The 25,897-nt window shown below is 56.9% G+C and overlaps 1 protein-coding gene across 6 annotated transcripts in view; it reads right to left on the reverse strand.

Moving 5' to 3' along the window:
• PLXNA1 (plexin A1) overlaps nt 1-25,897 on the reverse strand; it is a 121,137-nt gene that overhangs the window by 15,243 nt on the left and 79,997 nt on the right. For all 6 annotated transcript variants that reach the window (XM_075053145.1, XM_075053143.1, XM_075053144.1 and 3 more), the window contains exons 11-23: nt 22,039-22,135; nt 21,475-21,665; nt 17,734-17,885; nt 17,261-17,381; nt 16,778-16,914; nt 16,079-16,246; nt 15,113-15,206; nt 14,383-14,622; nt 14,060-14,203; nt 13,077-13,311; nt 11,558-11,700; nt 8,096-8,352; nt 3,673-3,739 (exon numbers count right to left, since the gene is read on the reverse strand). In XM_075053145.1, coding sequence (XP_074909246.1) covers nt 3,673-3,739; nt 8,096-8,352; nt 11,558-11,700; nt 13,077-13,311; nt 14,060-14,203; nt 14,383-14,622; nt 15,113-15,206; nt 16,079-16,246; nt 16,778-16,914; nt 17,261-17,381; nt 17,734-17,885; nt 21,475-21,665; nt 22,039-22,135 — 2,046 coding nt within the window. The remainder of the gene's footprint in view (nt 1-3,672; nt 3,740-8,095; nt 8,353-11,557; nt 11,701-13,076; nt 13,312-14,059; nt 14,204-14,382; nt 14,623-15,112; nt 15,207-16,078; nt 16,247-16,777; nt 16,915-17,260; nt 17,382-17,733; nt 17,886-21,474; nt 21,666-22,038; nt 22,136-25,897) is intronic.

Genomic DNA, 25,897 nt, shown 5'->3' on the forward strand with positions numbered 1-25,897 from the left:
GTGCCAGGCTGTCTGCAAGGTGGTGAGCCCCCGGCGGCTTCTACGGCACCTTCAGCCCACCCCTCCAGCCACGGTGGAAAGACTCGAGTTGTTTCTTTCGGTTGCTTGTAAAAACTCCTCATAGAACTTCCAAGTCTGCAGAAGTGGTGTGGATGGAGGATAGCTTGGAGTGGGGCTCCTGCTCACATCTGGCACAGCTGCTTCCGCCCCAGCCCACAGATTTCATCTTTCCAGCGAGGCATGGTTGCTGCCCCTCCTCAGTCTGTAGTTCTGTGCCCACCTCTGGGGATCCCCACTGAGAGAGGTGGCTTCAGCCCTTCCCACACTGGTGGCCTGGTTGCACTCCAGGTATCACAGCATCACCTCCGCTCCTTGGACACCGGCTGGGCTGATGGGGAATAAATCTCTTTTTGGATTCATGGTTTAGAGCTGGCCCTAAGGCCTCCCCGGGGGGATGGAGGCATCAGTGGTCCTGGTGATGGGTACATCACTCCTCCAGCACCATGCAGACTTTTGGGGGCTCCTGCATGCCCCCAGGATCCTGGTGTCCTTCTGACCTGTCGGGCACACTAATGTGAGCCAAAACAGCCCCTCTGCCCTGTCGCCCTGACTCTGTGCATCCTGCACCTTGCAGCCTGGCTTCCCCACCTGTTCCAAATGTGGGTCCTACCCTTAAAATCCAAAACCTCACTCCCAACCTCACTGTCCCCACTGGCTCTTGAGGACCGGGGCCGAGATGCTGATGTGGGTCACAGCTCACCGGGCCACAACAGATGAGGACAGTTTAGGGCTCATCCCTGACAGAGACCAGCAAAATGAACAGGGACTGCAGAAACCGGTGCCGGGCAGTTGCCCCGAGATGAGCTCCATTGAGTGAGAAACACGAGGGGACTGCTGAGATGGGGCCGGTCGGCTCCGCGGGTGGATGGAGGGCAGCCTGCCTCCCAAATGCGGCCATGCCCACGCCGCCAGCCCCGATGCATTTTGCTCACTGCTGGGAGCCTGAGCGAGGGGGGCTCTGGGAGGGCTCTCCGTGCGAGGCGAGCTGGAGGAGGGTGGCTGCAAACACCCCCGTGCATGCACGCGTCGGTACATTGGGAGCAGGCTGAGGCGAGCCAGCTAACACTCAAACTGTCTTATTGACTAGATCTAGCTCATCAGGCACCTAATATCGTGCATTTTTCAGCACTTGTCTCGATTTATCCCTCTCCCTTTCCCTGGGGTGTCTCATTAAGAGTCTGATAAATGCTACTACAGGGTCCCTGGGAAAGCGCCAGCCCTGGCTGGCTCCCCACGCTGCTGGTCCTGGGCAGGGGGGGCTGTCCTGTCCCTGTCCCCGTCCCTCGCCCCAGCACATCACGGCCACACGATGCCAAGCACCTGGCCCTGCTCGGGGCAGGTTTGCTGAGAGCTGATCTGGCAGCTGGGCACACGTCCGCCTGCCTCATTTACATGCACAATTACCGTGGTTTGGTGCAGTTTCCCTGCTGGCAAACTGTCTACTGTGATACCTCTCCACCTACTCCACGGGTTTCTCCTGCCGGGAGACAGGCGGAAACAGCCCCGTGGGTCTCCTCTGGTGGGACCAACCCAGGAGGGGCCATGAGTGCATCCTCAAGTCTCTTCCAGTCTAACTCAAGTGACCCAAGCGATGGAGTTTCAACCACTTCCCCGGGGAGATGATCTCCAGCGTAACAATTCTCACAGCCAGCGGGTTTATCCAGGCACTCCACATTTGTTCCTCCTGTAATGGTGCATCTAGATCAGACTTTTCTCTCCTGCTGCTACCACCCAGAGACAGGAGGTGTTTGCCCCCACCAAAGCCATGGTGTAGCCAAGGACTTTATAAAAAGGCATTGCCCTGGTCCCATCCCCACATCTCTCTCTCCTGCTACTCCTTATTCTCAGACCTGCCCCGCACTGGTGATGCGCCCACAAGCCTCTCCAAAGGGGGATGGGGCTGTACAAGGACAGATGCAGGACAGTGGTGGCACAAGAGCAGATCCAAAGCAGCTTCTGAACAAGGTGAACATGCCCCTGAACAAGGTGTCACCTGCCCACATGGCCCAGCCCAGCCAGGGACAGGCCAAGGGCGTCAAGTCACACACACGAACGCAACATCCCCAAACGCTGCTGTGGGAATTCAAAGGCTGTGCGCTGTGCTTTGCTCGGCCAAAGCACAATCCCATCCACTTCAGGGAGCCCTGAAGGAGTTTATCCACAGCAAGAGCTACTCCTGCCTGTCCCGTTGACCCCACAGAGCCCAAAGAGCCATCTGCCAGTGTCCTACCTGATCCCACCAGGCACATCCTACCTGATCCCACTGGGCGCTGCCAGTGCGAGGGTGGAGGGTGACCCCACTGAGTAAAGACCCGGCACAAAGAAGCGGCAGGAGGTTTGACATCTCCCCGCAATCGGCACAACTCTTCTCCTCTCCCACCCCGGAAAGCAATCTCCACCACACACTACAGCTAGATTTTTATAGATACAGGCTATCCCTCAACAGAGGCAAAAAGCCAAGTGCATGTAAGTGATATTATAAATCACCTCTCATTGACGATCACTTGAGTTCTGCACAGACTCCTGCTCGCTCTCATCTCTCGGCTGGAAATGGTTCAAACCCTCTTTATCTTAATGAGGGATGAAATCCCACAAAAACGGCTGCGTGCCACCCAGCCTCCTGCGCTGACACCAGGCAGGATCCCAAGAAACAGCTCTGCTGACTGACAAACCTGCAGTGGGACCAGAGACACCATTCACCTGACCAGTGTCACGCCAAAGCAGCAGCAGGACCAACCCGGGGCTCCATGGGCTGGAGCTGCAGCTGTGTAACCTGTACAGCCACTGGTGCAGCTCTAGCAGCTGGAGGCACCAGTGCTGATGGAATAAATGTTCTCTATATGGGTTGGATGAACCAGCAGTAAAAAGAGCCCTTACGCTTTGGCATCCTCTTCTGCTACCCCAATGAAATTGGGAAAAAGGCAAATTCAAGTTAACGCGCTCTGCACCCTCGTGCACACGTGGTGGAGAGAGCTGTGCTCCCAGCTGCCAAGAGGCCCCATGGGGCATCCATCCCCACCAGGGCACTTTTTGGAGGGGAAGCAGCAGCAGAAGTGGAGATGCCTGGGGAAAGGATTCCGCTACCACGAAGCCTCAGTGTCAAAGAGGTGAAGAAAAAGCAGCAGCATTAAATGAAGAGTGCAGCACATCAAAATACAGCTCAAACAGGCAGAAATACGTCTACAGACAGTCATGTCTACAGAAGGACCAGCTCCCAGGGCTTCTTCCTCCCAAGTTACACAAGCAGAGGCAAGAAGGGAGGAATGGGGACCACTCCAAAGGGATTCAAGACTCAGCTGAGTTGCTTCAGATTTATCCTTTCTCCGCTTACCGTTTTTAGGAAGTTCTCAAACCCACTATACATTAAGCAATCCTGGTCTGGATTTCATTTCTCAACCTCAGCTACTTCCCCAAAAGGAGACTCAGAATCACTAATCACATCTCAGAAACCCAGGATGGGAACAGAGGCCTGGGAAGCGATCTCTGCTCCGGAAGGGAGCGGGAGCGCTCAGGAGCACGTCAGCCCAGGCTTTGGGTAAAACACTGCCCGTCCCAGCAAGGCAGGAACCACCTCCCTGACCACGCAGGGTTGCCATCCCTTCTCAGACTCACCTTCAGAAACTTGTACAGCAGAAACGTGAACCAATTCGTCAGCATCTTCTCTGCCACTGACTCCGTTCTGTAGGGAAGGCAGATAGCAAAGCCGTCAGCAGAGTATATTAAAGGTTTCTGATCTCGCTCATTGCCACCTCAGCCTTGGACTGTGGTTAAATTATTTTTGGCTTTAAAAGGTCACAGCTGGAAAGGCAGGAGCCTCGAAGCAAAGGGGCACAAGCAGACAGCAAAAGCTCTAGTGGAAAGCCTGCCCATCCGCAAGGCTGAGCCACAGCAGCCCCCCAGGAGGGAGAAGCAAATTGGTCTCCAGCGTATTTAGAGAACCGGAGAGAGCTGAGCATGACCTTGTCCCATGGGGAGTCTCACCCAGGGGATGACCAGCTTTCTGCTTCCCCCTGGTACCTTCTACTTCATTGAAGTTTGCTTCTTCCATCACGTCCCATTGGAACCGGGCAGCTCCCTCCACAGGAGGATTGTATGAGACACCTAAGCCAGGCAAAAATGTCACCAAACCTACCTCAAGCTCCCCAGTTAAAGCACAACCTGAAGGGAAAAGCTGAAGTTGCCAGGCAAAGTCAGATCCTGGCCCAAATTCCCACAACAGGAGCACCTCCTCCCGCATCACCGTGTGCCTGATGTAGCTGGAAGCCCCCCTCCCCACCTGGGAGCTGCTGCTGACTTCTGCTCCTGCAATGCACTCAATACCGCTACTGCCCTCACCCAGGCCCACCACTACTGGGTGACATGGGACTTCTCTGCAACTCCCAAAGTAGCCCTTCATCTCTACAGCCTCAAAGCCCACAGTAAAGCAAGACAATCGCCACCAATACTGGAGGGATAAAGAGAGTTTTCCCCCGCAGCCTGTGCAAGGTCTGCTCAGAAGAACTGCTGGAGGAGAGGACGCCTGGTTCTTGGCACTCAGCGGTGCTGACGGTGAAGCTTCAGGAGGCCACGCTCTGCACCCTCGCTTCTCCCTGTGCCCCTGCCCTTGGGCCCGGATCTGGGTGGCTCTCGGGCAGGGATGCAGAGCCCCACAATGCAGAGAGGGCACCGGACCGCTGGCACGTGGCCTTGGTTAAAGCCACTGTTGGATTTAGGTCTGGAGACTTTGATCTCAATATGGTTTTGGTCAAACTTATCCCCAGAACTAATTCAGCCAAAAACAAGGGGATTAAAGGAGAAAGGAGTAAGAGCAGTGGCTGGAAGGTTAAGCTGTTCTCCATGTACCTTCGGAGCACAGTGCAAAGACGCTGTGCCAGGCTTGGGATTTAACCCTTCCCTGCCTGCATGGTGGAAATCCTGGGTCTCTGTGTGTCTCCCCGGAGTGGGGTGGTGATGTACGAGTTTGCAGTGAACAGTGCTGCAACCACCTGCTCCAAAAGGAGTTTACAAATGGAGCCGTGCCTCTCAGCTTTTAGAGATGCAGTTGAAGGAAGCAGCCAAACTGCCTTGAGAAAACCTATATACTGCCCCTAGCTCCCTAAAGCCAAATCCAGAGGCCACCATGCTCCAAAGCAGCATGGCAGGGAAGGTCCAGGGGAGTCGCCTGTATCTGCCTGGGACCATCACTGCACAGCATGTGCGCAAGAGGGAGAGCAGGATCCCACAGGATGGGTGTGAGACGTGGTGGGTCCGAATAGGACGTGGGGACCTCGGGGTGGTGGTTCTGCAGCCAGGACATGCTGCACCAGCAGAGGAGAGGGACAGCCTGGCACAGAGGGAGCCGAGGGTAACACAGGACCCAGGTGAACTGTGCAGCCCTACAAGGGCAGCTTAACGTGCCTGTCTCCGCACCACAGCCTGGTCTCACTGCCATAAGATTAAAATTCCCCTTAACACGTCCACTGTTTTTTAAGTGGCTTTCGTTTCCTTTAAAGTAAAAATGCCATCCAGCCCCTCGACCCTCTCTGGTTAGGCTTCTTCAGCTTATCCACCCATTAATCATCAGATCAGCCACTTGCAAACGCAGATGCTCCTGAAAGCACAAGCAATACTAATAACCTCAGGGACATGGCTGCATTCATGTTGCACCACAGGAACGGATACAAATGGGTTGACTCAAGAAACAAAACCCAGAAGGAACCTGAACCTCAGAGCCACCAGAAGGAGTTCCACTGCCCGACGGCAATGCCATGCCCAGCAGATGGGCCAGGAGCAGTTCCTGATGGCCAGATGGCTGGGGTAGGAAATTCACTCTCCCAGAGTTTATTCAAGCTGACTCAGGGTCGTATAGTCCCTTCCAAGGCTTTCTCTCGTGCTAATGGGGCTTAGCCCTTTTTACCCTCCCTAGAATAGCACAGCCCTCCTTAAACCATTAGGGATGGTAATGCCTGAGCCTGCAGGGGAGGGAAGCCTTCCTGCGCCTGCTGGGTTAAGATTAATCCATCAAGAGAAAAAAAAAGGGAGAAGGAAAGGGACATGGGGAGGAAGCCAAGGAAGGGGTGGACTGAAGCTATTCAGCAGACATCCTCCCCGGCCCCAGACCAGGTCCTTTGCTGACAAGCCTGTAACACTCGTCTGAAGTGCCACTACCCGAGCTCCTGCGGATGTTTGTCTTTATCCGAAATAGAGCCAGATGCCACAGCAATGGGGGGATTATCCAGTAACAAAATAATAAACAACAGCTCTCCCCAGTTAGATCACTGTTAATCCAGTTGCCCTGGGCGGTAAGCACACTCTCACGCCCAACAGCAGGGCTAATCAAAAGGATAGAGAAGCACAGCCCTCAGCACCACTCGGTCCACACCGTGGCTGCGGGAAGAACAAAGTCTCTTCATTGAATATCACTCAGGGAGGCACAAGCAAAGTACCGGCCAGGGGACTTCATCCCTGTCCTGAGCCTCCTGCAGCTCCACCTGCGATGGGCCCTCAAGCTCCGCGGCTGGGCACCGACAGTCCTCGGGCTGCCGGCTCTTGCCGCAGTGGCGCGGGCTGGGCTCTGCCCCTATGTCACTCCCACAGCTCAGCCATTGCAGCTGCTGGCCTCCCCGCACTGCCTTTTATTTATATTTTATTGATTTACTTCATTCCGGAGTTTTGCTCCGATGGCAGCGGCTTCGTGATGCTCTGAGAGACCCAGGAGCTAGAAGTGCAGTTTAAATATTTCAGTGAAGCCTGGTGTTGTGGAGGGACAGTAAGAAGGGAAGAGCCTAAGGATGCACTCGGGGAACAGAGATGGGGTACAGGGGTCAGCACCTCCAAGACCCGGGTACCCCTCTGCCGGCCAGCCACAGGTCTGCACTGCACCCCCTCTCTGGCACATTGCTAATGAGGTGCTTTGAGAAATTAAGGGCACCCTGTAATGTGATGAATGAAGCAGAGAAAGTAAGAAAGCAATGTGCCTAAAGAGACCGGCCGAGGGAAGGTAGCAGGGATGTAGCTGGGACAAGCTCGCATCTGTGCCTTCTCCAGGCGTCTCCCCAGGGCCAGGCACACAAAACCCAACAGGGTTTGTCTGGTCTGGCCATGCCACGAACATTGGTTGATGTTTGAAAGATGCTCTGGTTTTCTTGAGCCTTTCTGCTGACTTGCCAGCCCCGTGGCTCTCAGCCGTCCCTGCATATCCACTGGAAGCTGGTGGCACCGGGCGGATGGAGGCGGACATGGGGAGGCACGGTACGGCGTGCGAAGGGAGAAGGTGGCTCAGAGGGCCTCAAGCTGGGCTGGTGGAGCTTATTAATTGTTTTTGTTCAGCACTTGGTGTATCTTTCAATATTCATCAGCCCGTGATGAAGGAGAGCTCAGAGCTATCGTTAAATATTGATGGGCCAGGCAGACTCACGGCAGGGCTTGGCAGGCTGCCTCCTGCTCACGCTCCCCCCCCAGCCCCGGCGAGACTCCCAGCTTGCGAAGATCTGCTTGGCTTTCCCAGGAAAACCCCCACGTGCCCGGAAAGGTGGGCAAGCCCCGAGGAAGCAGCGAGGAAGGGAGGACTCCTGCCTGCTGCCAGCCCGTGGAGGCACCCGTGCAGCAAGGCAGCCTCCAGGCAAGGCAAGAGCTGCCCCACGTGCTGAGAGGTGTGGGGGACCGCCTGGTCACCTGGAAAAGGGAAGGTGGGTGGAAGTATCGCTGCAGAGATACAGAACAGCGCCTGACACCAGCATGCATCCTCCCTGCACCAGCCGGCAGCTGCCAAGCATCTTGCTCCCTCCTTCCCAGACAACATGAACCTGTATGGGCCAAACCAAAGCAAGAACATCCCATGGGCGACTCCTGAGTTGGCTGGGTCCAGGTGGTCCCACATCCCTCTCATACTTGCATGCAGACAGGCAAGAAAACGCTTGACCACAGACCCAGTGCCACCACAGCCAACACCAAAGCCATCACTGATGGCATCCCTAAAGGACACCAGCTTGTGTCCACGTGCTCAGAAGAGACTGGGCACTGTCCCACAGCTCTGACCTCTTGGATGGACACTCACCTCCGCAAAAGCAGCTTGGGGTGGTTCTTACTCTCCAGGTTCTTCTCGATGAGGTCGGAGAGGAGCTGCTTCAGCACGCCCGTGGCGTACTCCATCTCACCTTGCAGCGCTGTCATGATGAGGGAGGCCACGTTACCACGGTCCCGCATGGAGAAGCTCCGCTGAGCCTCCAGAGTGCGGATGAAGGTCAGCAAGAAATGCTTCTTGTTCAGAAGCTGCCCAAAGAGGGTCAAGGACTTCTCCACGTTTGCCTGGACCTGCAAGGATAGAGCAAAGCTGGGAGATGGGCTCGAGCGGGAGGGCGATGAGAAGGTGGTTGGGCTGCACAAGATCCTGAATTCACCCTCATCCCCCAAGAGGAAAGGATGAAAAAGGGTCAAAAAGCAGCTGGATTTGCTCTCTCCTTACTACCAAACTTCCTCTTTGGTGATCAGCCTGAGTTCCCTCCAGAAGTATTATCTGGTTTGTAATATCTCAGCATCGGGTTAACACAGTCTCGGGTCATCAGTGTATATATATACGCACACGCTTCCATACAGACTCTCTCACGCATGTGCAGGCACATACACGCACTTCCCTCTCATAAACAAACTCTTTTTCTCTCTCAAACACACACACAAATTACCATTTTCAATTTCAGCTAACAAGCAGCTCAATTCCCACCCAAGACACCACAACACACGCTTTGGGTATTGCACAGAAAGCAAATAAAGCCATAACCCTGAGCTCCGCTGGCAGCAAACCTGCCTGGTTTTGGGGGGGGCTGCATTTCAGACAGGGAAGCAAATAGCAGAAACTTGGGTATGCCCCACTCCTGACCACAGTCTGAAATATTGCCTTTCCTCTTGAGACATTTGAAGGTGTATTTCTGGCCACACCTGGCTGTGTAGGACTCAGCAGGGACTAGGCTGAGATGCTTTCATTCCTACGTTGCTGTTGTCAGCCCAGCTCTGGTCAGCCCTGACCACATTTCTTATCAGAAATGAACATTTCTACAGCACAAACATTTTTCCATTAGAAAAGATGGTTTCCTCTGAATAAAAGCCTTGCTGTGGTAAAACGTCAATTTTAATGATTTTTTTTTCCCCCCCTTGTCTTCCTGATTGGGAGAATAAGTGAAAAATTTCATTTCATGTTGATATTTGGAGACAAAACAACACTTTTCATTTCAAAACACCAACTCAAAATGAAGAACAGGGTTTTGACACATCAAATCATTTCACTTCAATCAAAACTTTGGATCTGTGCTCTTCGGTTCAGCAAAACTCCTTGCGGTTGTAACTTCCTCCCCCCAAACGCTCTTTGCCACTGGACAAAAACCCCGTTTCCCACCCAGTCCTTGTCAGTTCTGCGATACGAGCCCCCAGGTGCCACTGTCACCCTCATCACCCAGGCGAGCGGGGACATCTGCCCCAGAGCATCCCAGAAGGGCGATGGGGGAGTGACAAACCCTCTCTGCCCCCATCCTCGGGGTACCTCTTGCGGGCACCACGCAAGCAAGCACGTGGCTCCATTTCCCTTAATGCAGGTCAGAGGATAACATCCTGCTAGGAATAGAAATGCTTTAAATTATGTTTTCCCGGAGTCCCTCCCTCCAGCCTACGTGGGAACCTCGATGCAATGATGCTGGTAACTCAGGCAGATGCCTGAGGTTCAGCAGCATCGGCTGCTCCCTGTGGGGACACAGAGATGCCAGTTGATTCCTCAGCATGGGAAGACCCGAGAGCCAGCTGGAGCACAGCAGCTGCGCTGGAGACCTACCAGACCCACCAGTACAACTGGGGCAGAGGGAGACGTGCTGCATCCCCGCTCCTGTGTGCTGCTGGTGCTTTTGCAGCCAAGACCAGGCAAAGGAGACCATGGGATGAGAGGCTTTTTCCCTTCAGTGGAGAAGGAGGATCTCTAATAAGATGAGAAATGGGTCCTGCCCAACAGTGACCATCCCACTGGAGCCTTGGCAGGGAGCACGGGAGGACATGAAACTCCCATCACAAGCAGCGTGGCAATGCCTGAGCCCCCCCATGCCTGTCGCCCCCCTGGGCCCCCATGTTTAACTTGCTGATCATTAGCAGAAATAAATGAACAATACTGAATTAAATATTTAATCAGGCTTAAATTCGCACAAAGCAAAAAACCTCCCCCCCCAAAACCTAAAGAGAAAGGGAGCTGGTACCGACTGCCTGATGCTCACTGCGGATTAGCGTGTGCGTGAGCAAGTGCCATTTCCTCCCGTCACTTGCAATAGCTAATGTTACACTCTGAGTAAAAAGACAAATAAAAGCAAACCTGATTAAATTATATGACGCTTACACAACTGTAGTTGCTTTATTTAATCTCTTTGGGGGATTTTTTTTTTTTTTTTTGCTCCTTTGCAACTTTAACCCCTTATTTCCCAGGCCAGGCTGAGCTGGTGTGCTCTCTGCAGTGGGATGTTTTGAATTAGGAGCTGGAAGCAGACGAACTCCCACCCAGCCTGACATGGCCAAAGCAAAATTCCTCCTCCGATACCCTTTTTGATACCCTTTCCACCCCACTCTCTTCAGGGAAAATCCTTAAAAGCGAGAGCAGAGGTGAGAGGAGAGCCAGGCGTTTGCACAGACAGGAAGGGCTGTGCCCCAGGGAGGGCTACGCTCACGCCTGCTGCGGCTCGAGCATCCGGAAACCTGAGCTGCAAGGGGAAATCCATGGAAACTGGGTCCCCGCCGCCCTCCAGAGCTGGGATTAGGGACCAGGGAAAGAGAGCAGGCAGAGGGCCAGGGCCCCGTGCTGTAGCCATGCTGGCGTACAACACCAGCACGTGCACTTGTAGTTGGTAAGAGCTTGTTGTGTTGTAATTAGTGACCGTGCATCTTGCACCAGGGCCAATTACTTCGCCTAAATACATTCTGAAGCCCACGTCGACATTAATTACAGTGCCGGGTCAGCAGCGAGGGGAAGCTAAGGTCAGCTCCCCTCCTTTCTCTAATCAAGAGTGGCCTCGGCAGCCCAGCAAACGAGAAGCCAATTGCTGTGCGATTGCATGCACTAAATTAAACAGACTTGGGGAGGCCGGGAGAGCAGAGGGAGTTGGTTTGGGGAGCAGGGAAAGGATGCCAAGGATGGGTTCTGCATGGGGAAACGGAGCCAAGCAAGCAGGCGATGTTGGACAAGCCTGCTAGAAACGAGCGGCCGGTCAGGCATCAAACAAACCCAATTGAATAAAGCAAGTGCTGTAGAAAATGACAGCAGCAATGATATTAATATAAATATTGATATTAATGTCAGAGAGCGCAGTAACCATTCGGCAGCCGTTCCACATTTGCGTCGGCTGTCGCGGAGAGATGCTCTTTGCCGCACCGGGCCGGGCCAGCCTCTGACCAAAGCATCTCTCCAGCCCTACGCTTGGGGCACAGGGACTCGCGCGGGGAATTATGCAGAGGCACATCCCCATCGTGAAACACTAAAAGACAGACAGAACCACACCTCCATCTCCTTCAGCACGGGGTGGTCTTCTATCCCTGGGAAGAGAACCCGCATGGCGTAGGTACGGTAATCCAAAAAGGGGATGCCAGCCCCGTCCAGGTCGTTGGTCAGCTCGTTAATGTCAGTCTGCAGCTCAGCGAAGGCTGGGGTGGGAAAAGCAGAATTAAGCAACACATTCCGGAGTCCCAGCATGCAGCATCGGCACCCAGCCTCCACCACACCCCCCCAGCACCCCATGGGTGGGACCCCCAGGCATAAATCCGCTCCGCATCCCTCCCCGCAGCAGGCTGTGATCGCTGTCCCCATCTCACAGATGGAGAAACTGAGCTGCGGAGGGTGGGGAAGACTTCCCCAGAATAATTCAAGTGGCAGATTTGGGAACAGGACAGCTGGGTACAGGGGGGCTCAAATCCCCCCTGCTTAGCACTCGCAGCCTCCCAGGGATGCTGCGGGCAGCAGGGAACAGCAAGGCTTGAACAAAGCCAGAGCTTCTGGGGGAAAACGTTAGCCTAAACCACAAGAATGTCCTCATTTCTTTTTGACCTAAATACTACTCGAAAGAAGAGCTTGAACACACCCACCCCAGCACCTCCCAATCCGAGCAGAGGCAGCGGCGACTCCCAGGGGAACGTGATGCTGGGGAGGGAGGGGGGGGGTCCTGAACCTTTAATTGCACCTACAGGGAAAAGCTGACGGGAGAGGAGTCCTGGAGATGCACCAGGGAAAGGGGTTGCGGGGGGGAGAAAACCCTCAGAAAAATCAAATTAACGGCACTTTAAAGGGAGCTGAAAGCCAGGCAGAGGACTGCAGGCTCGTCAGCCTGATGAGAAAAAACAAACCGTCAGCTTGAAAGGCGTGCTATCTTATCTGTAACTAGTGGGACTAGAAAAGAGAAAAGGCAAGGAAGAGATTGTGCCTTTTAATTAAAAGCAGATCCTTTTATCTGCCAGCTGTGGAAGACAAGACACCATCCCCTCCACCAGCTCCCTCCCCTCTCCCTGTCACCAATGCCATCCACAGGCATGTGTAGTGATGGGGATTTGGGGGAGCAAAGGGTTTTTCTTTCTTTCCCCTTTTTATTATCTTGTTTTCGGTGCCTACTCCATCTGCAGCACCCAGGCTGGTTGTGGCTGTGGCTGGCAGGGTCGGGGCCTCGGGAGCCAGCTCAGGGGGATAATGGGCAATTAGGTTTTATCAGCAGGATCATACAAGGAATTCTGTCCAATTTCACAGCATCCGTCCGTCACATAATGAGAGACCGACTGACTGCGTGCTCACAGGCAGCCCTCGCTACCCTCCTTGCTCTCTTTTCTCCCGTTTGGAGAAACGGAGGGGTATTTCTTAACTGGAAAAATCCCCAAATCCCACCCAAAATGAGTTTGCTTTCTCTGACAAAGCAGCTTTGCCCACTCCTATTCCCTCTCTGGAAGGCAGCGGGGAAAGGGTGGGAGCATGCTGAGCCTCGGGACAGTACAAGACCCTCCAAGACCCCCACGGTCACAGCACAGGGATCCCTCACCCTCTTTGCATTCCAGGGCGACCCTGGACTCCAGGTTGTCCATTTGCAGCTGGAGGCGTTTCAGGGTCCGGTCAGCATCCCGGGACTTGCGCTTGTAGGCGATGAGGACAATGATGATGATGAGGAGGAGCAGACCACCCCCGCCGCCGATCCCGATGATGGCAGGCAGGGTGAGCAGGCTGTCCGAGTAGATCTGCAGCGTCCCTGGGGAGAACTCAAACCCTCCAGCCTTGATCTGCACCACGGTGGGAGAAAAAATGGACCTGGTGTCAGGGAGCATGTGCCCAGGGCAGCGCTCCCCACCATGCCCACCGTGCTGGGAACTGGGGGATGACTCCCAGCCCGGGGGAGGAAGGATGCAGAAAAACACAGGGATGGCAGGAGCTGGTCCGGAACAGTACGGTGCGCTTTAATGGGATGCAGGACACACGCTGCCAACACGCGCGCAGAGCAGGCAGAGTTTGATGTCTCATTCAGACAACATTACAGTAACAGATGGGATGTGAAGCAAGTTCCCCCACGGGTGGGGAGCCTGGGGGGGCCGTGCTGGGTCCCTTTCAACCTGGCGGGGACCTGAAGCACGAGCACCGCTCCGCTACAACCCCACAAACAAAGGAGCCTTCCTTACGGCGTGAGCCAGCACCGGAGGGAAGGGGTGGGAACTGCCCCCCGCCTTGGCACTGGCTGTGCCTTGGCACCCAGCAGGGAAGGGAGGTTGCTGGCAGGGCCAGCCAGGGCCACCCAGGGCACAGGAACGCCTGGCTGAGCGTGCCGGGGAGGGGACAAAGCATTTGGTCCTAGCAAATTAGGGAGAGCAATGCCCAGGGAGCAGGAAGATAGCTCCTGGGGATGCTCCTGCACGTGCACTGGCTATCCGGTCCTCAGCTGAGGATGAGCGCACAGCAGGGCCAGTGCCAGGTTAAAGAATGAACCTCTGTGACACATGGGTCATGAGAAGCAAAGGTACCAGTGTCAGCATTTACCGTGACTTTGTGCTGGCCGGTGAGGTTGGGGGACTCGCAGAGGAGCTGGGTCTCCGAGACGGTCAGGGTGCAGGGAGTGTCTCCGATCAGCACCGTGTAGTTCAGGCGGGAGTTACCAGCAGCTGGCGGGAGCAGGTTCCTGCCCTTTGAGGGAACATGGAATGAGATTGTCAGTGCTCGTGCAATGGGGAATGCTTAAAAAAAACCAACATAAAGCAATTAGTGCTCTCGCAGTGCAGGACTTAGCCCCAGGAGAGACAAAAAGCCACCTCCACAGAGGGACATGTCCCTATCCCTCTGCCCCCAGGGGCACGCTGCCTTACCTTGAGGATGAGGGGAGAGCTGGGCTTCAGCTCCAGCATCCCCGTGGGGCTAAGCGGCTCGAAGACAGGGTCCGGGTAGTAGACGAAGTTGGTGGTGTTGATGATTAGCAGGGCCTGGACGTTATCCATGATGAAGCCGATCTCATCTGGGCGGTCACCGACCTCCGGAGGGCTCCGCACGGGGTTGTCGATGGAGGGCGCGTAGCAGACCATGGTGGTGTCATTGTAGACAGTGCAGTTCTGCAGGAGGCACGGACCGAGGTCAGACCCAGCTCCCAACAGGGAGGTCAGGATCAGACCCCGCAAGGATCTCCTGCAAGCAGTGGCTCTGGACAGAAGGTTTAGGCTTGGGATCTCCTGTCCTGTGCTGTTACATCCACAGGTGCCACATCCCACCCTGGGGCAGAGAGACTCCTGTCTTCAATGGATGCGCGAGGGGTGGCAGGTGGGGGATCGCTGGGGATGGGCTCTTCCTGTCACTATCCTGCAGACATCCCACAAACCTCCCATTGGTTTTGTACACACTCAGATCTCAGTCCTCTCCTGGCAGCATCTGGCCAGAGGCTTTGCAGGGAGATCGGTGCCTCTGTTTGGGTGGCAGCCCCTGGACCTCAGTCCTCCCACGTCATCACACCTAATGAGCAAGGGATGCGCTTTCTGCCCTGCGTTGCAGAGGGATGGCATCCCTCCTCCTTGTGCTCTGCCCCCAGCCCCAACCAGCACCACTTACGTTCTCTCTTTCAGAGCTGCAGTACTTGGCCCGGATCCTTGGCTCTTTGATGGTGGCCAGGTTGGTGCCGGTCACGGTCAGCAGCGTCCCACCGCTATGGAGACAAAGGATTAAGAAAGGCAGCTTGGCACTGGGTCCCCACTTCTGGGAGGCCAGCGCCCATCCTCACCAGCCAGATGCCCATCTGCCCCAATCTACGTGAGCCACAATGCCCCCAGGACCTCGTATCCCACCCAAACGTCACCATGGCTGGCAGGATCCGGCATGTACCACTGCCAAATCATCTCAGCTGACCCAGGGGCCAACTAGAGATATAAAACCTGCTAATTATCACTAACATCCCACCCTGTGTCTGGGTTTGGGGTCTGAAGGCAGCTCCCAAGCGAAAGGAGACCAGGTGTCCGCAACGGAAAAGCATCCCAAGGAGGAGGTCCTTTCTGCCAACCCCTTCTCCACCACGCAGGCAGCGGGTGGCAGGGCAGGCTGAGCCCTGCTGGGTTTTCTCCACGGCTTGGTGTTAAAAACCCTGCGGTCCTGGAAAGCTTGGCCATACCCCTGGGGAGCTCGCTCCTCATCAACACCCTGGGGAAGGTTTCCCTTGGCACTAGCTCTTAATGGATTCCTTTGCCTCCTCTCCAGCCAATTCAAACCTTTTAGAAAAATATGTAAACATTTCAAAAAATCCCCCGATGGGAAATATTTTAATTTTATTTGCCGCCGCCAAATGTCAAGCTGAAATTACGCAGATCCAAAGCACTCTCTGCTCTTGCCCCCTGCCAGGCTAAGCACTGCAGGCCAGGAGTTAGCAGGGCCTCGGTGCCAAGCCATTGCTCACACTCCTCTCGCCACATCTCTGGAGCACAGCCCGGCGGCTATCGCAGCAGTACTGAGATGTACCCATCGGGGAGCGGGGGGACCCATGCGGAAAACAGCCCCCCACACGTCCCAGAAGCTCCAACAATTCACCTGTTGATGCTCCACTCGGGATCGATCTTCTGGATGGTGGGGTCCTCCGTGTAGTTGTACTTCACCTCCGGGTTGCTCAGCTCTGCCCGGTTGATGTTGATGAGGATGGGAGAGCCGCCGGGGGTGTGACCGGGGGGGGTCCTGCACCGAATCTCGCGGGCGCTTCTCCTGGGGCAGAAACGCGCAACCCGTCAGTGCCCGGGCAGGGGGGAGGCGAGGGCGGCCGGAGGCGGCCGATGCTGCCCATGAGTCCCCTGCCTCTCTCCCCTTCTGAAACTGCCGGGGCGGGGGTGAAGAGAGAGAGGAGGAAAAAAAAAAAAGAAAAGAAAACCAAGAACTGAAACAAAAGGCAGCCGGGAAAGGCTGAGCAGCTCCTGAGCGTTCCCATCGTGCGGCTGCTGCAAACAGCAGCGATTAGGGCTGATAACCAGTAATTACCGCAGGAAAATATTTAAAGAGCCGCTCCATTATCATCCCTAATCTAAAAATTATCCACTTCATGCCTCAGGGCTTTGTGCTTTTAGAGAAAAATCTGCTCTTCCTGCAGCCTCTGACACACAGAGGTTTTGGGGGGAGATGCCTCCGGCCGCCCATGGGGTTTGGCTCCCGGGGTCCCTCCTGGCTGCTGCTCTACCAGGGGGTCCCGTTGCCTCCGGAGGTGCCCGGTGCCCATCCTCCACCACCCTCTGTGCCCCTCACCACGAAAAAGCACAAGGCCGTCCTCCAATGGTCACAGAGACGTTGCTGCCAGCATTGAGGTGGCTGCCTTCGATGGCGATCCAGGTGCCGCCAGAGAGAGGACCCCGGGCTGGGACCACGCGGGAGAAAGTGGGAGTCTGCCAAAGGAAAAGAGTATCCCTGGTGTCAGACAGGCTGGGGACCAAAACCCATGTCCCCATGTAGCCCCCAGCAGGTGACAGGGCCACAGAGAGGAGGGACATGCAGGACAGTGGCAGGGCATGGTGCTAAGGGCTGGCAGTGCCAGCAGGACCGCGGGGAGGCAGAGCAGTGGCCGTCTTGGAGAAATTCAACCAGCGTGACCCAATGCCTGCCCAGAGCATCCCCACCTGCCCCCCGGGGAAATGATGGCCGATTTTCCGACTCGCCTGGAAAACCACCCAAAACTGCCCGGCATCACCTCCCTCCCGTGGTGCCAGACTTGTCCCCCAGCACGGGACTTACCACGAAGGTGAAGCTCTTGGGGGATGTGGCCCGGTAGCTGGGTGAGCAGTCACGGATGCACACTTCTACCCGCGCCTCGTGGACCTTGCTCGGGCTGGCATCTCCGATTTCACACACGATCCTAAGGAATGCGAGGAAGGAGCTCTCAGTGTCCCGGCACCGAGATGCTCCCTGTGCCATGGTGGGAACAGGGTTCAGGAAGGGACAGATCTGACACCAAGTAAAGGTCCCAGGTGCCAGCAGGTTCATGAGAAACCAAGGTGGTGGCTGTTGGCACTGCCAGCCCTGGGGGAGCTCCCCCAAAGCCTTTGGGCTCCTCCCAGAGCAACCACAACCATCAGGTACTTCTCTCCCAGTTCAGCCCAGCCACCTCCATCTCTTCTGCAGCCACGGGCAGCATTTGAACACCAGCACCCCCGTCCCCAACCTACCAAGGCGATCTGGAGCGTGCCCACCCCTCACCAGGCACTTACTGCTCAGCGCTGATGTACTCGCTCTCGATGGGGATGCACATCACTTTGCCGACTCGAACGCCCCAGCGAACATCTTCAAACTTCAGGCCCAGGTTCTCACCGGTGATGGTCAGACGGGTCCCCCCTTGCCTGGGGCCGGTCTCAGGGGACAGCTAGGAGAGAGCACGGCCCGTCAGCCAAGGGAGAAGAGCCGCAGGGACACCTCGCTCAGGCAGGCTGCAGCCCAGGCAGCCGCAGGGTGTGTGTTACTCCCCTAAGAGCAGCGAGGAGCAGACGGGTGATGATAAACGCCAGCGCATCTGTAAGGAGCCCACAGAGTGGGGAAGACCTCCCAAATGACAGCCGCAGCCACAAATCTCCCCAGGAACAAGCCAGGAGATGCCAGATGCGTCCAAGCAGAGGGTTGGGATTTGGACACCCTGCTACAGACAGAGCTACCTCGCAGGTGACAAGGACACGAGTGGGGAGGAGACAGGGCAGCGTCAGCCACAGCTCCAGCTGAGCCGATGAGGAAGCACGTGGATCTGCCTGGCTTTTGGCCAGGTCCCACATACCGAGGGATGAGGTGCCCATGTCCAAGATCTCCTCAAAGGACAAAGCATCTCTAACAGGTCCCTGCACGACAGGCACGGGGGAAAACTATTTCTCTCTGCCGGCAAACCCTGTGCCGAGGCCGGCTAGGAAGGGAAGGGACCTCACCCCGGTGCTGTGCCTCATTTACCAGGATGATGCCCAATAAAGTGAGCAGGTGTGGCCTGACAGACGGCGGTGGGATGAGGGATGAACGGAGGTGCGGGCCCACCGCTGCCTCCAACCAGGCAATTACAGGCGGTTTTACATCAGCGCTCGCCGGCCCCAGGGCCCAGCACCCACCTGCAGCACTAACTGGGATGAATGGCAGGGCTGCGCGCCCTGGCTGGGACCGGGTTGGGACCCCGGTGATACCGAGACAGAGCAGGGGAAAAGGCAGCTGCAGGCGGCCCGTGAGGGAAAGAGTGATGTAGGCTGGGTCAGTCCAGGAGGATGGTGCATCCTGACCCAGGAAAAGGGACCATTTTGTTGCAGGTGCTTCCCTCCCCTGCTCACGCTCCTGCGGCACCGGCAGAGATCCCCCTCTAGCACCGGGAGGCATCTCTGCCAACGCTAAGCCCAGCGCCTGGACAGGCTCAGGCTACAGCCATGCTCACGCTGCGACCAAGCACGTGCGAGCTCTTTGCATTCCTGGCAAATCTCGGCGGCTGCAACCCTGGGGCCTGAGCCAGCTGGAGTCTCCTCCTCCTCCTTTTCCTCCTCCTGGTGCAGGGCTCGCTCCTGCACATCACCCCCGCAGCGAGGAAAGGCGGGCGAGCGGAGGGTGGGAAACGTGCAGCAGCGGACGTTGGCCATATCCCCAGCCCCTATGGACCACACGGAGCCAGGGGCTGTTTCTGCACAGCCCTGCCGCAGCCATCGCCTCTGGGGTTAACGGCTGTCCTCTGGATTCACACCGGGCTGATCACCTTCAGCACACTCGAATGGGGGCAGTCGGTCCACCCTGCACACAGGCAGCCCGCGGGATTTGTCCCAGGACAGCATCAGAGCCGGGACCGGTGCCTGGGACCCCAACTCCCACCGAGGCAGCCACGACTCACAATTTACACGGCAACAAAACCCTCCAGGGCTGTGGGGAACTGCTGTTTGCCTAAACCCAGCTCAACCCCTGCCCAAGTCTGGGATCGGAGCTTGTTATGGCAGCTGCAGCCGGCATCAGGTTGGGTCTTCCCCCTAAATTGAGTTCCGCTGGGGCAGCTGGCAAGAAGCAGCTGTTTGTTTGGTGTTTCTGAATGAGTGTTAAAAGCTGCTCCAGCATGTTCGATTCCTCCTCCTCTGCAGCAAAGTTGACAAGGGCCACGCGTTCGGGGAGAAATGAGTCCGGGAATGAAATGACATTGTTGGCCACCCAGCGCGGGGAGGTCATGGCTAAACAAGGTGCACGGGAGGAGGGAGCTGACGAGAAGAGCAGGGACTGCTCGAGCCTCCCCTTTCCCCCCTCCACCTCCAAACCCCTGGCCCTGACAAACACAGCCACTTTTCTGCTAATTTGTTACACAGGGTCCTTTTACATCAACAAGCAAAGGGCTCTGGTGGGCACAAGCACTGGGCTCACGGTTCCCCATTCCCAGGGGAAGGGATGTTGCTCTGAGGGTCACAGCCAGCGCTGGGCAGGACCCCACAGAGGTTTGGAGGGGCCTCGTCCCCAACACCGAGCAACAGGTAAGTGATTCTTCGCTCCAAAGGTGAAGAATCATGGTCACCTCCCAGCCCAGTCTCACCACCCATGAAGACACCTGTACCCCAGTAGGCTGGGCAGGAAGGAGGCTCCAGGTTCTCCTGAAATCGCTGTAGGAGACTCTTTTCCCGCACCACCCCATGCTGCCCTCTCCACACCTGGCTGCTCTCTGGACCATTTCCAAGCCTGCCCACAGCCCGGGGTGTGGGACAGGGGTTGTGGGAAGCAGCAGGCAGGCTGCCGGAGGAGCATCACACCGATATCTACACATACCCACACCGACCACCAGCTCCCAGGGCGCTAACACAGAGCAGCGCCAAGGTCAAGCCCACCTGCTAACGGATCTGTTTCTGCTGCCCCTGCAATTACTGCAAAATTTCATCGTGATTCAGGGCAGAAGAGCTGCTACCGAGGCTGGAGACCACCAGCTGCTGGGAAGCTGCTGTGAGCGGTGTGTGCACGGATGCCTGCAGCCCTAGCCATGCAAGCACAAGAGGACAGGGCACAGCCTACAGCGAGGCCACCCCGGGCATGACCCAACCACTTCAATCTCCAGTCCCACCATCCCTAGCGGTCCAGCTTTGGAAGTTCAGCCTGAGCACGGTGGGAAGCCATCAGGGATGGGGAGCCCTGCAGCCCCCCCCACACAACAGCCCACCTCCTTGTGGGGATACAGGCTCTGGCGCTCGACCCCACTCCCCCAGGAACGGATCCCGTCTCCTGCCAGCACTCTGCCAGCCCCGGGCAACTCTTTCCACGCAGTACTTCTCACAGGCAGGGCTCTTTGCAGGCAGGGACGTGCCCAGTGAGGGGGCAGCCCCTCTCCCCGCATGGCTGCCGCCCAGCACGCTGCAGTAGTGGTACCCTGCAAGAGGCACGCGGCACGGGGAAAAGGCATGACTCTCATTTCCAGCTTCCATCAGATAAGACACTGAAACCCAAACAGATCAGATCCTGTGCTAAGACTCCAGTAATTAACACTGGCAAGGCCCGGCCAGCTGCAGCTAAACAGAAGGTATCCAGCAGAAATACCCACCAGTCCCAACTCGTGCACTTGGAGCCCAGCCTGACAGGCATGTGAACATCAATATACACAATCTTATTAAGTAAAGGTCATAAAAGCTGTCAGGGAAGGAGGATGATGATGAACTACTGGCCCTGGCAAGCATGGCAACACGAGGAGGAGCAACCTAGAGCCACAGCTTTCCCAGGATCCTCCAGCCATGTGCAGGAGTGGTAGGAATCTTGGAGACGGGCCAGAAAGCCCAGTGCACAGGGGTGGTGGACAGAGGATTTCAGCCTTGGAAATGAAAGTGGCAACAGGAGATGCTCGGTCCTAAACACAGAGCAGATCTGGCTGCTGTGAAGTGCCACCAGAGACCCCCATCCCCATCTCCGACCCCATCCCCATCTTCTATCTCCCATCCCAGTCCCCTGGCATCGGACATCACCACCCATCCGTCCCCGTGTACCTTGGTGATCTTGGGGTCGGTGCAGCGGCTGTTGCCGCTGCTGGCATGCATCCAGCTGCTCTCGTAGGCCAGGCAGTGCTGCCGCAGCGAGCAGCGCCTTTCCGACACGCACCAGCCGCACTCGAAGCGCGGGTCGGCTTTGAGGCACAGACCGCAGCTCTCCCGCAGGGCTGAGCACTTGTACAGGTGGGCTGCAACGGCAGGACGAGCGCAGGGGTCAGCACGGCTCCCCCAGCCCGTGGGCACAGGGTTTTGGGGAGAAGGGCACCCGCTCTCGCCCCCTCCCACTGTGTGCATGCCAGCAGCTCCCGGGGGGACAAACCCCCATGGACAAGAGGCACCAGCGCCCTGGACTCAAGAGCGAGGCAGAGCTTTGGGCTTTCTCCCAAAGCTTCCTGGAGAAAAGCCTCTCGTTTAGAAACCCGTCTGATTGATGCAGCCAGAGCATTGCTCCCTCCCCCAAGGCACTGGTGCAAACCATGGTCAGGGCCGGGGAGAGGGGTGGGCTGGAGGCTGTGGGGGGCACCAGGCTGCTTTCCTACCCCCATCCCATCCCTCACTCACCCTGGATGTTCTGGGGGTTGTCGATGACGAAGTTCCCGTTCCAGACCACAGACAAGTTGACTGGCAGGTCACTGATGTCATTCCCTTCATAGAAATACTGCAGGAGGGGACAGAAGGAGGCAGAGCCCGTTAATTAGTGAGGCGAAACGTCCCAGTGAGGGGCACGGAGAGGCGTACGACCCAGTTACGTGGATGTCTCCCATCAACCCAGAAGAGAGGGATAGGAGCCTGGTTCAGACTCGCTGGCTAGGAACAGACAGGTCTAACAGCCACTGGTCAAAGCACAGGCAAACCAGTAGGCTGGACTGGCAAAAAAAGATAAATTAGCAAAACAGAGTTTTTCTAAATAGACCCAAAACCCATTAACCCAAAGGTCTGAAGCTGCTGCTGCTGGGAGAGGAGGAAACAGATGGTGTCTCTGCAGCACACACATACTTCTCCCCGCCAGGCACCCGAGCCCACCCCCATGTCCTCCCCACTCCAGGGACGCTCAGTTGGATGTTTGGGATCACACTCATCATTAGCGAAGCTCGGGGAGGACAGGCTGGGCACATGGCAGAAGCAGATTCGGTAGAGGCGGCCCCAACACCTGGTGGGAGGATGTCCCCCGCGGTCCCCTCCAGCCCCATCGCCCATAACACAATGACATAAAGCTGCAGCCACACGGCCGTGGGTGGGACAGAGCCAGGCACCAGCCTGCTGCCACGCCAGCCCTTGGAAAGATCTCGGGAGAGCAACCCTCCCTTCCGCACACCGCCTCCGCGCCGCACCCCCAGCAGCCCCACACCGTGCTCGGCCGTCGGCTGTACCCCACTCCAGGACTGGCACCACCACCCTGATCCCCTGAGCTCCCATGTAGGGAGGTGACACTGGGGGATCCTGCCCCCCAGCTCTAGGGGACCCCAAACTCAGGCCCCAGCACCCGCGGCTGTCCGGACATACTCACCTCCGTTGCTCCTTCCAGCCTGGCCAGTGCCTCCTCCCCATCCAAACCCCTCTCCCCTGCCTCGACACCCGAGCCCCAGTCCCGGCAGCCCCATCAATATTCCCTGCACAGCCCCTGCGTGCAGGCGGAGAGGTTTAATCGATACGGAGGCAGGAAGGCAGTCGGAACCGTCCCTGACAGCTAATGACCTCCTTCGGCAAGAGATTCCCCGCTCCTTGCCCGAGAAAATGACAGGCGTGTCAGGAGAGATTAAATGAATGATTCATGGGTTGCCGGAGTTTGTTAGGGAGCGGCGGATGCGCCGGCAGCGGCTCACCCGGCCACGGCCCTGCCACCACCTCCAGCCAGCCCAAGCGTCACCTTTCCCAGCCCCGGTGCCGTACCTGGAGGAGGTGGCCTCAGCACCTCCGCCAGCACTGCCCCAGCTGCTGCCCCACGGAGCACACTTGTCCCCTGCCGGCGCCAGGGACAACTCCGGTGGGTCTGCTCTGCTCAACGCCCTCCACGGGAGGCAGGGACGTGGCCCACGAAGGAAGCCAGTGCGCCCAGGTGGCTGTGAGAAGCAAGAGATGCTTGGGTCCTTCTCACCTCGCCATCAAAGCTGGTCCTTTCCGTGCTGAGTCTCTCCCAACCAGACAGCATCACCAGCCACAGTCCAGCATCAGACATGGCACCAAAACACCCGATGTGAGACACGGCTGTGGCAACGCACCCCTCCCTCAACCCTACGAGGTGCAAGCGAGAGGCCAAGCCTGGTTCTCGGTTACACCTCCACAGCTTTTGGCTTAGTGGTCCTACGTCCAGCAGCTACCCCACCCAAACTGCAAACTCAACCCTTTCTTGAGCACCCAACAGCTCCACCACCATGTCCCCTCTACAGGAGGAGCCCCATCTCCCCCCACCACGCAGACTCTCAGACACGGCACCTCTCTCGATGTTTGCTCAGAGGACCTTCAGCCACATCTCCACCACGCACCGTCTACAACCAGAGCCTCTCGGCAACATTCCCGTCATCAGGCCTGGGAAGATGGAGCCAGAACCAGGCTGGGAGTCCAGATTTGTTCACCTTCCCCTATCCTAGAGCCACTCGGGGAAATCCCCAACAGGACCACGATGAGGAGCCGGCCAGACCCACAGCAGCGAGCAGAGACCATCCCCTGGCAGCAGGAGGGAGCACGTGCTGGGGAGGGCGGTGGCGGCGCCAGAGCAGAATTTAGCTGTGACGAGCCACGTGGCAGCGTAAGTGAAATTGGCATTTTCAATTTGTACTCTGACATGTCTCATTTGGGGCTCTGGCATCTTGGGAAGGCATCCAGCCTGCAGCTGTCCAAAACACTTATTTGCATCTCTCTGCCCCGGCTGCTTTTGAAAATTAGTTCTTCTGGGAGGTGGGTTGGAGGAAGAAGAATAGGGGGGAGAGGGAGGGAGAGCATTAACTCTTCATGCGCCAGTCCCGAGACAGCAACAGGGCAATTGCACAAGAGACGTGTCCCTCTGGGAAAGGACACCGTGCTGAGGATGCTGAATTTGCTGCGGCACGGAGCTGGAGCGGACAGTGGGGAGCAGCCGGGAGCACAGGACTGCGCGGAGGGAAGCGGCAGGCAGGAGCAGGAGTCATCGCCCCAGCTGGCGTTCACGGCGTGGGATCACCAAGGGAACACAGATATCAATGAAAAACGTGTCCTCGGCATCTGCGGGTCTGACAGCAGCCTCTCACCTGCCCTACAGAGACGGGCAGCGGGTCCGCAGCTTGGATGCCATTACTGGTCCCTGTAGGATGCCGGAGCTAAGTCATGGCTTGGCTGTGTGCGGGCAGGAGGAGCTGCGGCTGCAGGGGCTCAGGGCTCAGCCTCCTGGGATAGCCGAGATCCATCAGATCCCTCCCTAACTTCCAAAGCACCCCTTATTTTGAAGGACATTTTCAAAAGGCCTCCTCGCAGCTGCTCTTGCCATAGAGTGGGCAGGGAGGTGCCCTCTCCACCCATGGGCACAGCCACAGCCAGGGAGGTGGCAGGATCCAGGCCACAGCAGTTGAGCAAAGCAGCGGCCACTTTCCAGCCCTGAATCCCCCAAAACCAGCAGGAATCAAGCAGGGGGTTGCTTACCAATCTGTCCATCCCCTGGAATCCAGACAAGAGCCCATGGACAGCCAGCAGGTCCCATCACGCTGGCTTCTCCCTGTTTCTAGCTGACACGGTGCTAAACATCCATTAAACACTTAGCTGTTATTAACTTCCCGGTTAATCAATCACTGTGGCTGGCAGCGATCTGGGATGAGCCACGGGAGGGGAGGCCAGGGCGGGTGTGAGCGGGGGGATGCACCTCCCCAGGCACTCCTGCTACCAGACCACCTTTCACCCTACAAAGGTGCCCGGGACTCCCCGGCTGTGCCGAAGGATGATGTGGCACGGCAGCTGCCACGGGGCCGAGTTATGGGAAAGGGACATTTGCTCTAGGAGCAAAAAATGACAGGCACAAGCCCTCAGAGCAAACCAGCAGCACCCAAAAGAGTGAGCATTCTCACACGGCACAGTCCGCAGAAGGGGATGGGAGAAAAGATGTCATCGAGTGAGTCAGCAACAGAAATGTGAGCTGCTTGGCTCCTTAACTAACCGGGCCAGCCTTTCCGTCCCTCTCGGGAAGAGCCTACAAGGCAAGCGTGGAAGGGCTGACAGATGAAACGCCAGTCCCACCAACCCGCATACAGCTATTCTCAGCAAGGTCTCCTTCTGCAGGGATGTGGTTCAGGCAAGAGGACTCCTCACTAAGCCTTTCTTGAGGCTCTTCACCCAAAACTTATCTCAGGCATCTTCCCAAGTAACAGCCAACAACCTCATGTGCTTCTCATGTCTCCGATTCTCACGCTCGCCCCATCCCCATGCGGAGGATGCCCACCAGCCCAGCACACTGTGA

The sequence above is a fragment of the Buteo buteo genome, chromosome 21 (genome assembly GCF_964188355.1).
Source record: "Buteo buteo chromosome 21, bButBut1.hap1.1, whole genome shotgun sequence".
Classification (NCBI taxonomy): domain Eukaryota; kingdom Metazoa; phylum Chordata; class Aves; order Accipitriformes; family Accipitridae; genus Buteo; species Buteo buteo.